This window comes from Miscanthus floridulus, unplaced genomic scaffold (assembly GCF_019320115.1).
Source record: "Miscanthus floridulus cultivar M001 unplaced genomic scaffold, ASM1932011v1 os_1183_4_5, whole genome shotgun sequence".
Taxonomy (NCBI): domain Eukaryota; kingdom Viridiplantae; phylum Streptophyta; class Magnoliopsida; order Poales; family Poaceae; genus Miscanthus; species Miscanthus floridulus.
Window position 1 is genome coordinate 10992 of NW_027097579.1, and position 12969 is coordinate 23960.

Sequence of the window (12969 nt, forward strand, 5' to 3'; positions counted from 1 at the left end):
TGAGGATAGGTCCTAATCCCACCCACGGATGTGTAGATAAGGTTAGTTTCCATGCTCTACTCCTATCCGAGATAGAATTTCGACAGCACCTCCTCGCTGTTCTCCAGATACACGTCCTGCCTAAGAAGAGTGCGTATCCAGAGAACAATAGGGAGGTGATGCCGAAACTCTGTCTCAGACCGGAGTAGACCATGGAAACTAACCCATCTACGTATCCGTGGGCTGTCCAAAAAACGTGGATAATCCAAAACAAATACGGTCATAGATATACAAAGATCTGCATACCTCCAACCGTATCTCTTTCGAACGGGAGACGCCTAACTAGGTTATGGATCTACGACCATGATACGGAAAGAGGGGTTATACCTAGGGTGGTAGCGGAGTCAGGCTAGCGGGGCCGTGGCGGGTCGGTGCAATGGCGAGGCGGCACGGTGCAGGCAGACCAGCACGGCGATGGGAACTCCGACTCGGCTCCGACGGGCTCTTCTCTACAAAAATAGAACAAAATACTGTCATTTAAAAAAATCAGAAGAACCTCCCCTGCACGGTGAGGTTTCCAAAACCTGCAAAAAAACAGCGGCACGATGGCCGACAAGCACAGTAGTCTCAAGAGAAGCCATGTAATTTGGATATCAATTCATACTTGAGAATATATCCAAGTAGTACCACTACTTCTACTACTACTTCCACTATTGTTACTACTACTACCACTAGTTCTACTACAACTACCACCACTATTGCTACAACTACTATCACTAGTTCTACTACTACTACTACTACTACCACTAATTCTACTACTACTACCACTAGTGGTACTACTACTACCACTAGCACTACTAGTACAACTAATACTACTACAACTATCACTACCAAGACAACAAAAAGAGAGAAGGCATACCTGATGAGCGCTGGGAGTAGGGGCGGGCAGCGTCGGGGTCGGGCGGCGTCGGGGTCGGAGTCGGGGTTGGGCACGGGCACGGCCGGGGGCAGGGCGCGCGGTGGCGCGGGCGAGTGGCGGCGCAGGCGCGCGGTGGCGGGGCGGTGGCGGCGCGCGGCGCGAAGGCGGTTTTGACGCGGGCGTGGGCGCAGTGGCAGTGTGACTGGCCGGCCGGCCGAATCGCTTAAGTCCTTAACCGCCCTTTGTCGAGTGTCGGATTAGGGAGGCACTCGGCAAAGATATAATTTTTTTTAAAAAAAATTCTTTGCCGAGTGTCCCAGATCTGGCACTCGGCAAAGATTAATTTTTTTTTAAAAAAAATTCTTTGCCGAGTGTCCCAGATGTGGCACTCGGCAATTTTTTTAAATACTTTGCCAAGTGCCCTTGGCACGGCACTCGGCAAAGATTTTTTTTAAATGTCTTTTTTTTAAAAAAAATACTTTGCCGAGTGCCCCTAGCCCGGCACTCGGCAAATATTTGATTTTTGTTTTTAATTTTTTTGCCGAGTGTCCCAGATATGGCACTCGGCAATTTTTTTTAAAAAAAATAATTTGCCGAGTGCCCCTGGCACGGCACTCGGTAAAGATTTAATTTTTTTAGAAAATGTCTTTGCTGAGTGCCCTGTTAAGGCACTCGGCAAAGAGGAAATTTAAAAAAAAATTCAAAACTCTCTTTGCCGAGTGTCTTATTTGTGGCACTCGGCAAAGACCCTCTTTGCCGAGTGCCATGCCCCGGCACTCAGCAAAGTTTTTTTTGCCTCCAAATTTTTTGTGCAGCCCTTTTAAGGCACCAGGAACTCCTAGTTAGAATTTGGGGATTTTTTATGGCTTTTTGATATATTTAGTTACTTTATTTCTTTTACTTGAATTTTTTTGAAAAAATATAATTTTGAACTGCATGTGGTACGAATACTAGAATTTAATGATTCAAAAAATGATAGTCATGTTACTGAGTGTAGTGTGAGGCCGTATCAAGGAACGGACCCGAAATTTCGGACATCTTGTTCACGAAACATGACCGCGAACTTGCGTGCGAAGTGTTTTTAAATTCTATAAAAAGCAAACGAAGTCCGAAAATCATGAAACTTGTTGAGATGTCGTGATATCATATGTGGAGGCTATGATAAAAATTTCAGAAGTTTTCGTGCACGTTGTCACGTACGATGCTTACAAACCAGGACATCTCTACATGTGATATCATATCACATGTAGAGATGTCCTGGTTTGTAAGCATCGTACGTGACAACGTGATATCACATGTAGAGATGTCCTGGTTTGTAAGCATCGTACATGACAACATGCACGAAAACTTCTGAAATTTTTATCATAGCCTCCACATATGATATCACGACATCTCAACAAGTTTCATGATTTTCGGACTTCGTTTGCTTTTTATAGAATTTAAAAACACTTCGCACGCAAGTTCGCGGTCATGTTTCGTGAACAAGATGTCCGAAATTTCGGGTCCGTTTCAGGATACGGCCTCACACTACACTCTGTAACATGACTATCATTTTTTTGAATCATTAAATTCCAGTATTCGTACCACGGGTACCACGTGCAGTTCAAAATTATATTTTTTGAAAAAATTCAAGTAAAAGAAATAAAGTAACTAAATATATCAAAAAACCATAAAAAACCCCTAAATTCTAACTAGGAGTTCCTGGTGCCTTAAAAGGGCTGCACAAAAAATTTGGAGGCCAAAAAAAAACTTTGCCGAGTGCCACGAATAAGGCACTCGGCAAAGAGGGTTTTGAATTTTTTTTTGAAATTTCCTATTTGCCGAGTGCCTTAACAGGACACTCGGCAAAGACATTTTAAAAAAAATAAATCTTTGCCGAGTGCCAGAGCTGAGACACTCGGCAAAGAAATTTTAAAAAAAATCTTTGCCGAGTGCCTAACAGCAGGCACTCGACAAAGAAGGATGTGGCCGAACACCGTTACGCGGGGCAGCCTTTGCCGAGTGCCGAGCTTTTGCCGAGAGTCTGACACTAGGCAAATAAGTCTTTTGCCGAGTGCCCTTCTTTGCCGAGTGCGGCACTCGGCAAAGAAAGTCTTTACCGAGTGTCCGATTTTTGACACTCGGCAAAGAATTTTGCACTCGGCAAAGCCTCTGTTTCCAGTAGTGAGAAGCATCATCATGCATATGACTTCTTTTTTTGTTCAAACTCGAAACTGGTTCTCACACACAACCTCAAAGAAGACGATCCAACTGTTGCACGCACTTCTTGAGTAGTACATTTAATAAGTAGAGCTGAGGAACGTAAACACATTCTTCTCTCCAGCCACCACGATGCCCACAAAAACCCTTGTGTAAAGCATTTTTGTTTGATGGTGTAGTACTGGTTTACCGGCAGTGCATTGCGTTGTATGAAGCGTGAAAGAAGCAAGATTGACGTGGGTGGCAAAGAGCGTGCAGAGGACGATGCGTCAAGTGAAAAGGCAGGCAGCCCCAGGCAGGCAGCCGGCCAGCATGCAGGAGGACACAGGAAGAGGGAGCCAGGAGCACACACACCTTGACACATGCAGCTGGCAGGAAACTCACCGCTTTGCACAAACACAAAGTACTCGCTTATGGGGCTGCACTGCAAATTGATGAGAGAGGCCCGGCCGGTGGTGTGACTGCAGAATGTGGACCTGGTCACTGATCGAGTCCTCTCCCCATGGGGGGTGCACTGCACTGCAACACACACACACACACACATCCAATCTGAAAGCAGTGAGAGAGAAGCCTGCCTGCCTTGCCCTTGCTCCTCCAGTCCAGTCCTCCCCCATAAAAAAGGGGTGCACTGCTCCACAGAGGAAGGTGTGGAGAGAGAAAGAGAGGGGATTGCAGAGAGAGGAAGGGAACCCAAGCCCTGGGGCCGTGGGGGGAAAAGCATCCCAGCCCAGGCGCACGAGGTCAGACAGCCTTTTCGTCCCCCAAAAATAATCAGATCATCAGCAGTCGTCTCATGCAAAACAAAACAAGAAAATCAGATGCAGCAGTAGTCTCTTCTCCTACAATACTATGGAGTACTCGTAGTACATAGCTACATGAACATGAACACAAATTTTTAATTCGAGAAGGGCGTACAATTTTTTTTGTATTGTATGGTATGCACCTGCATAATTATAGTCCAGTCTTTATTGTGTGTGAGGATGCAGGTATGGAGACAAAAGCATGGTTCCTTTGACTCCAATGGCCTCCTTCCTAAGTGTCATTTTCTCATACATTGGTGATGCCTGCCCCTCCTTAACAACAAGATAATCTCATATTCTCTCTCTCTCTTTTCCCTCTTCTTTGCTTCCTAGCTACCCCCTCCTTTATTTTTTTTCTCTCTATCTCTCTCTAGCTTTTTATGCTGGTAGCATTAAGGACGGACAGCACAAGAGACCAGTTCATCCCTGGTTGCCTCTCATAGTCATCTTCTTGAGAGAGAGAGAGAGAGAGAGAGAGTAGAGAAAGGAGGAGTAGAGTAACTCCAGTACTAGAGACACAGACACCCACCAAGGCCAAAGCAGAAGCACAAACAAGAGAAGAGAAGAGAGCCCCCCTCTTCCACACAACACCAAGAACCTTCTCTTCCACCTCCTCCTTCTCTTGTATATATCCATCGATCGCATGAGCGCTCCAAGCTAGCCGGAGATAGATGAAGAGAGGAGGGACGGGGTGGGAACCGCAAGCGTGCGATCAGGAGATCAGAGGGGCGTCAGCCGAAGGTAGACGGCGGGCGATGGAGGCGGCGTCGCCGGACCTGTCGCTGCACATCAGCCTGCCGAGCAGCGCGGCGAGGTCCGGCCCGGCCGGGGGGCGCGCCGCCGTCGGGGGAGAGGGAGGAGGAGGAGGAGGCGCCGGGGGAGACCCGTGGCGGAGGCTGAACGGGTCCACAGCGTCCACGGAGCTGTCCCTGTCGCCGCCGGCCGAGCAGGAGCAGCACGCGGACGCGCTGCCGTGGCGACACCGGCCGTCGGCGGCGGTCGTGTCCTCCGCGGCCACCACATCGGCGGGGGGGCCCGCGCTGATGCCCGCCATGCCGATGCTGCAGCCGCTGGACGGCGGGGGCGGGCTAACCGGCGGAGGAGGAGGGGGCGCGTCGGTGGCGCCGCCAATCCGAGGGATACCTATCTACAACGGCCCGGGGGGCTTCCCGTTCCTGCCGCCGGCCTCCGGGGCAGACGGCGGCCCCCTCCACCACCACCAGCAGCACCAGAAGCTCGGGTTCTACGGCTTGTACCAGCCGAACACGTGGCCGTCGTCGCTCGGCTCCATGTCGCCGTCGCCGCTCGCGCCGGGCACGCCGCCGTCCACGCTGGACCCCGCGTCGGCGTTCCTGTCGTCCCCGGCCGCGCACCACCACCACCGGATGCTGTCGGCATCGGGCAGGCTCAACGGCATGCTCACGGACACCCTCCGCAGCTACGGCGGTAGTGGCGTCGGCGGCGGCTTGGGCGGCATCGTCGGCGGGCACCACCACCACCTCCTCCACGGCGCGCAGTCGTTCGGCCTGGGCTCCCGGTTCATGCCCAAGCTCCCCGCCAAGCGCAGCATGCGCGCGCCGCGCATGCGGTGGACCAGCACGCTCCACGCCCGCTTCGTCCACGCCGTCGAGCTCCTCGGAGGCCACGAGAGTGCGTGCCCCCACCCGAGCAACAGAATTACACCTCCCCGTCCTTCCTCCGATCTCTCTGATCAAAATCACACACACCTTTATATATATCGATCTCCTCTCTCCCTCCTGCAGGGGCTACGCCCAAGTCGGTGCTGGAGCTCATGGACGTGAAGGATCTGACCCTAGCGCACGTCAAGAGCCATCTCCAGGTACGCGCTAGCTGCCGCCGCCATTGCCAGCCATCTCCAACCTCTGAACTCCGAAACGAATTCATCTCCATCGCCAGAGAGCTTTGTGTTTGGCTTCGTCTCCCTCCTGCCATTCTTTCTTTCTCTTGTTTTGTTTGGGTCAGACAAGAACGCCAATGCAGTAACTCCAGAGTTAGTGAATGACGGTGAAACGGACCGACGGGCAGGCCTCGTCGTAGCCAAGAAACTGCCATATATTCTTGGCGGAGGAGAGAGATGCATGGTGTGGGGATGTGTGTGAATGAGAGAGAGAAAGAGCAAAAGTAGTCATCATTACACAATAATGCAATGTATGTGCATCCGCGCCTAGTTAGCGTACAGTATGTGTGTAGTAGGTGTGTGCGCGCACGGCCCAAAGCACTCAGCTTCAAAGAACCAGGGCCTAGCTAGCTCCCAGAGGACGACCCAGAGGAGAGAGAAGGCGAGGGCATGGCATGGGGGCATCATAGTATTTCCATGCGTCCATTTCCTGGTGTTCTCTTGCGCGCCGATCCGCCTGCTGATCCATTTGCTTGTCTCCTACCCTCCTCTCCTCCCCGCGCCCACCACCAGTGGTTTTTGCATTGCATTGGCCTGTGAGCTCACCGCTTTGCTTTTTTTGGTGTGCTTTCCTCGCTTCCCCTTTCAGATGTATCGGACCGTGAAGAGCACTGACAAGCCTGCGGCGTCATCAGGTACCACTGCTAATCCGGCCACAATGCCATGCGTCGTCCTCGCTCCTGATTTACCACCTCATTAGTCAGTCAATCAGTCAGTCACACTGCGAAGTGCTAATGGCTAGTACGGTGCCTGGCATTGTGCGTTCAGGGGCGAACGACGGCGGCTCCGGCGACGAGGACTTCCCCGGGGCCGGTCAGGCAGCCTCCGGCGGCGAGAACAACATGTGCGTGAGGCCGTTCGGGGAGCACCACCGGTCCACCACCGAGGGGGCGGCGAGCTCGGTGGGCGGCGGCGGCGACATGGACCAGTCTTCGGCGGGCAACACCAGCATCAGGTGGAGCAACTCGTCCAGGTACTAAATGACAGCATCATGTTTTGCGCACATCTGATATCTGATGAGCGCCTCCTTTGTTCCCCAACTAGTGCATATCTGCACGTTTGCTTATTAATGCAGATAATAATAATGGCATCTCATGGGATAACAGCTTCATCTTTTTTTTTGTCTAATAGCTAGTACCTTAATTAATCCCAAAGACACCACCAAACTTTGGTGCTTAGTAGCATGCATTATATTGGTATGTTTATATAAAGTGATGAGCATATATATAATCCTGCTTTCTGTCTCTGGTTACATACATACATATACGAGTGTTCGGTTGGATGTAAAAATAAAAAGGTTAAAAAGAATGTTTTGGGGGCGCACACTAGTACTAGTACACTACACACATGCTGCTGACATGCACACCTGGAGAAAGAGGTGCACACAGGGCTGCCTATCTCATCTCTCTAGGTGGCCAATGCAAGCAATGCTGTGTCATCGCAGAAAAGACCAAAAAGCCACATACCCCATGACCTCCATTAACTTGAGCTTCTGCTCTGTGTTTTGTTGGTTTATGCGGAATTATAGAAAATACAGCTCTGCTTCTCCCATCCCCACCACACCACAACACAACATTGTGTGCTGTGTCATTGTGTGTGTAGGTTCTTGGGCTCCGGCCTTGTCCTCTCTCTCTCTCCCATTCTTCTCCCTCTCTCTCTCTCTCGCGTAAGGGACGGAGTAGGCCGTGGGGCTCCATTATCTTTTGTTAAGCGGTCTCAATGCTAAAAACTACATAAAGTTTCTGTACCTATTAATTTTTATAGACACTACATATAGAAATCATTGTTTCAATGGATAGTTTCTACGGAACAATTTTTTATCCAATCACATATATTCTCTCTCCATTCTCTACCAATCACATTCCTTCATGTCTTGGTTCTCGTGTAAACATAGTTTCTAACTTAGATCCGGTTTCTATAATTTTTTGCTCTCTCTAATAACTACATTATTACATCAATAAAATGCTTAAATATCGGTACAATTAATGTCGCTAGAAACTATAATAGTTTGGTTGGGAGTGCCCTTATCAATGCATGGCTCTGATTCCAGGGGGATGGGGGCATTGACCTGACATGCCCTATTGCCTGGAATATGTAACCAAGGACTCTTGGTTCTTTCCCATCGTCAATCTCTTCAGTGACTTTCTTTTTTTCCTTTTGCAATTATTTGCCCTGCACCACATACTCTCTCTCTCTCTCGTTTGATTTGGTTCTGAAGTCAGATGCAGCAGTGTACCAGTATATATACGACTACTCCATTATGATGTAAATCTGAAGTTGACAAAGTCTAGTACTACTTCGTATGTACGGAGTAGCATAGCTTCAAAAAAAAAAAAACTTACAGAAACAATGGGGCTATTGCTGCTAGATTTGTCTCGGGAGTTTGGTTTTTCTAAAAAAAAGAACATCTGTGATTCGGCATTTTTACCAAAGACTGGGATTGAGTAGAAAACATGATTTCTGAGCAACTTGGAAGCAAGTTGGAGTACAGGTGAGCCTGTCTTTTGGCTATACTCGCTTTTCTCTTTCTCTGCTCCATCTTTCTTGTCATCCCATCTTTTGTCATACTTGCATTATATTCTTTGATTTATTGGTTGTTTCTCTCAGTTTCCTCTCTGATGGCACAGCTCTCTTTCTCTCTCTCTCTCTCCCCCCGTATGGCTCATGTCTTTATCGGCACCTTGGTAGTTTAGAATAATCCATTTCCTTATGTGAAAATAATATTCCTTTCAGATTTTTTAAACAATCTTCTTTTTAGTACCTCATCCTTCTTTTTCATAGCCAGTTAAGTCAATAAGAATGAATCGTACCTCACATTTCTAATTGCAAGCTAGGCTCCACTATGTTTGGTACTATCTGGTGACAATACAATTATGTTAGCAAATGGCACCTTCTCTGCCTTTTTTGAAAGGAAAGACAATGTTTTTTTTTCCTTTAGAATGATCTGCACTTTTTTTTTTTTTTTTGCTTTGAGCCTTTGACAATGTGTGGTTGTACATTCTCTCGAAACTGTTCTAGGCAAAATATTAATTGCCAGGGGGTAGTACGATTCTCAATTTTTCTATTCACGATGCTTATCAAGTTAATGCGGAAATAGAACTGTTGTACAGACCAAAGTGAATGAATTGAAGTTGTGAAGCCAGAGAACATTCTACTATAATATTATTGACCGGCAATTGTGCTGATGATCAAAATATTGTACTGAACAACAGAACATGGATCCACAATATAACACCGCTAAAATTGTAAAGGAGAGAAACCAATGCACAGTTTATTAAATTTTTAATGCTAGTTTTATTGATTTACTAATTCAGTGCTTTCTTTGATGTATTCTATGCTTTACTTACTATTGACAAGAACAAAGAACATAATCACATATAACTTAATTAGAGGTTGGTATGTCGACTCATGCAAGTTAAAAAAATTTCAAAGCCAATGGAATTTGGCAGAAGTGTTGTTCTTTCCATGAACTCTAGGACGGTAGGAGTGTAGGACTAGATTGCTATAACTTATAGTATTGATTTATCTCCATCTTGAAAAATTAGAATAACATATCCTTATAGTCAGAAAAAGATTCATGCATAACTCTTAGCACATAGAGTAATATGTCTATGATTGATATATAGTATCATATTGGCATTTAAAGTCCAGTGGCTCCTTAATGTTTAACTGTATATACATTTGTTCCAATCAAGACAAAAGCACTTTATAAGGATTTAATAGTAAGTAGGTATTATCTTGATTGAGTAGTGGTCAAGGAAAGGGCACTTTTTCCTCATACGACAGAAATCACAAATTAAATGAAAAAAGAAGAAATGGACAGCCAGCTGTTTCATGGCCTCCAACATGTGGGGCATCTACAAACATGTTTTCTCTCTATCAGCATTGAACCCTACAATTAATATGTACTTACATCTCTGCATGACATTACTAGATTTAGTAATTAGGAATCTTTTTTTGACGCAAAGCATTTTGGAAAATCTAGAATGGCATCAGCAAATATGTTGGATGCTGCTTCCCTCTCCATTTCAGCAAATGCACATTATTTTGTTTGTCATGAAGCATTAGATTATTTGCTTCAGTCTTTGTTTCCCTCGAATTTTCAAGGTAGGAGCTTGCATGCTGATCAGTTCTCTATGCCATTCACAGCACAACTGTACCGAACCGGAACATCTTTTAAGAGTGTGTTGCCTAGAAAGGAGTCATGTAACTAACTGGTCATCACGAGCAACTGTTGTTACTCACTTTAGATAAAGCTAACTGGGGGAGATTTTGTGCATGTATGCCATGTTCCTACCTATATATAGTGATATTAGCATATACTCCCTCCGTCCTGAAAAGAGTGTCGTTTTTTTACTTTCAGACATTATTCAAATTTTTTTTGTATAAATATCATATATTTTGTTATGACTTATTTTATCATTAGAGATACTTTAATAATGATTTATTTATTTTATAATTTACACAAAATTTTTAAATAAGACGAACGGTCAAACACGATATCTGAAAGTAAAAATTGTCACTCTTTTTGGGACAGAGGGAGTACTGCCCAACTGTTGTTGACTCAAAGAAGAAAATTGCCTGATTATCAGCTTGTTCGGTTGGCTGGTTCGTTTCGTTGCTGTATCTTTAGAAAGTTTGTAGCGGCTTTGCTAAACGGACAAAATTCTCTTGTTCAGGGACCCATGGCTGTCGTCGAATTCATGCAACATGGACGCTCATCGTTTGGCAGGGTCGTTGTCTTCTCCAATTGAGGTATATATATCTGTGAATGGTTCCTCTCTAAGTGCAGTTTCTACGTACGTATATATATGCAGTATGCAGCCCGAGTGGCATGCATGCGTGTGTGTGTGCATATACATTGCGCTTATACATATATTCTTGTGCAAATGATACATGTTCAGAACCCGGAGCCTTGCGGATCGAGCAGCTCGCAGGTGTCAAACCACGAGCTGAGCAGCCCGAGCCTGGAGTTCACGCTTGGGAGACCGGACTGGCAGGGCACGGATCATGACTAGCTAGCCAGCCGTCGTGAAGCAGCTCACAGAACCTAGCAATAAGGCTAATTTCTTCATTGAGGGTTATAGTAGCAGCAGTACTGAATCAGGCATATGCCTGATGATCCCCAACTCGTAGGCGACAACGACAGGAATTCGCCTACGAAGATGAACAATCAACCAACAAGTACAGCAGCAGCAACCGCATCTCGTCTCCACCGGTGTGGAGATGGGGAGTACGTGCCGACGGAGCACCGGGAAGAAACTAAAGACTTACTGGATCTCTCTCTGATAGAGTTGAGTCGTCTTTGGGTGGTTTATTAGATTGATCATGTTCCTGATTTCCTTTTCTTTCTTGGTTCTCTCTTTTTGTTTCCTTCTGCCATGTCGAGCGGGCGAGATTATATTACAGCGCTGCCGCTGGTGGTGCAGCTGGGACCGTAGTAGCTGATGAGAATGATGGCGAGAGAGGCGTAAAGCTAGCCATAGTGTGGTGTGTGAGTGAGTCGTGTGCGTTCATCCATGTTTGGTGTGGTCGATGTCGTCGTGGCCCTGGTAAGCTACCTAGCTAGCTTGGGTATCATTAGCACATGGAAAGTTGGAAAGGAGAAAAGAAAGAAAAGGGAATGAGTTCTCACGAAGCAATCTAACTGAGATGAAGATTTCATCCTTTTTGTGCATCTGTGTGTGTTTGTGTGATCTCTGCTTTGGTTGTTTCTTTAGTCCCTGCAGGTGCTCGTTGCCCGTGTCAGTTACTACTAGCTTGCTTGCCATGCCACTGCCTGCCTGCACTTTTCCAGCACACGAATATTTTAGCTGAGAACGAAGAAGGCCGCCCATCACACACCTTTCACACTTAGCTGAATGATATGCAGGCGCTTTAAGCGTACATGACCAAAGCAAGGTAATAAAGCATGGATTTCCTTTTCTTTCAACAAAAGATTAAGGAGTACGTACGCTATTACTGAGTCGCTGGGATGGGATGTTTGTGCTCTCTCTTTGGCATGAATCATGCATGATATATAGCCTTAGTCGTTTTCTGTTAGTTTTTGGGTTGCACGTCTCAAAACTTTAGAAGGTCATCTGTGTTCTGTCTAATGTGTCACAAACTCTGTATTTCCGTTAATTCCGTTTAATGGAAATGGGAACTTTCTCGGGTGGAAAAAATGAATCATGCATGATATATACTCCTAAAAGCTAGCAGTAGCAGTAGGAGTAGCACAATCAATTGCGCGCCTTCGATTCCGGTATCGTCTTGTCAATGATTCAGGCTGCTGGCTGAATGGTCAGCTCTCGACGCGTCCATTGTTGTGGTGTGGGTGGTCCAAGAACTAGGTATAGGACGGGCACTGATCAAGTACATGCTTGCATAAACCCCCAATGGACGCAACCATCTGCCTGCTGTGCTGCCGCGATCCATCGAGATCAATAATAATCCACATGTGATTCTTCGTCGATCCTTCTCTCACTGGTCCTCCCTCCTGTCCTGCTGCATCTGCATGCCGATCGGCTAGGAATTTGGTGACGTCGACGTCGTACAGGTGTTTCTTGCGCGGCGATAGCACAGCCGAAAGGAAGACGCGAGAGCTAAGCATGCTATTCAGCGGCAAAAACGTACGCAAGCTCGCTTGGTGCCACCGCTGACGACGAGCAAGCTAATAAGGGCGAGATGGATGGATCGGGAAGAGAGAGGACTGATCTCGTACGTTTGGTGCCAACCTGTGATAGCGTCTCAACGGATCGGAGGATGGATGCTATTAGGAGTAGCAGCTAGCACCTAGCAGCTGGAGGTGAGGTCCCAGTCCCAGCAGGGGCCTCTGATTGATGAGGATGGATGGATGTCTCCGAAACGAACCAACGAAAAGCGCCTAGCTAGCTCTGCTGATTGGGAAAAAGGGATCAAGCAAGCCGCGCGCTGGCCGGCCGGCATTCATTCTGATTGACCGCCCATCAGCACACCTGCTCCCGTGAAAGGGCGGACGGCCTAGCTCTAGCAACGGCGACATCCCTTCATTCACCTGAGACGTACGGGGCTAGGCTAGCTACTAGCCTCTGTTGACAGCTTGGCCAGCCCCAGCTGCCCAGGTAATGGATCGCATATTATTATTCATATAATATCCGGCCGCTATATGGCTCTCCTCGCGTGCTAGCCCTCGT

The 12969-nt window shown here is 47.0% G+C and overlaps 1 protein-coding gene across 1 annotated transcript; it reads left to right on the forward strand.

Annotated features, from left to right (window-relative positions):
* Positions 1-4235: 4235 nt before the first annotated feature.
* LOC136533780 (probable transcription factor RL9) lies at positions 4236-11490 on the forward strand. The gene is made up of 6 exons (XM_066526316.1): positions 4236-5547; positions 5661-5737; positions 6405-6450; positions 6584-6788; positions 10495-10570; positions 10720-11490. The coding sequence occupies exons 1-6, from the start codon at positions 4569-4571 to the stop codon at positions 10831-10833; spliced, it is 1497 nt and encodes a 498-aa protein (XP_066382413.1). The 5' UTR covers positions 4236-4568; the 3' UTR covers positions 10834-11490.
* Positions 11491-12969: the final 1479 nt, after the last annotated feature.

Bases quoted from the DNA above. Each gene is read 5' to 3' on its own strand.
- LOC136533780 (XM_066526316.1), top strand. From the start codon at position 4,569: ATGAAGAGAGGAGGGACGGGGTGGGAACCGCAAGCGTGCGATCAGGAG. The intron at 6,451-6,583 runs GTACCACTGCTA...TTGTGCGTTCAG, and splicing joins CAAGCCTGCGGCGTCATCAG to GGGCGAACGACGGCGGCTCC. The intron at 6,789-10,494 runs GTACTAAATGAC...TCTCTTGTTCAG, and splicing joins AGGTGGAGCAACTCGTCCAG to GGACCCATGGCTGTCGTCGA.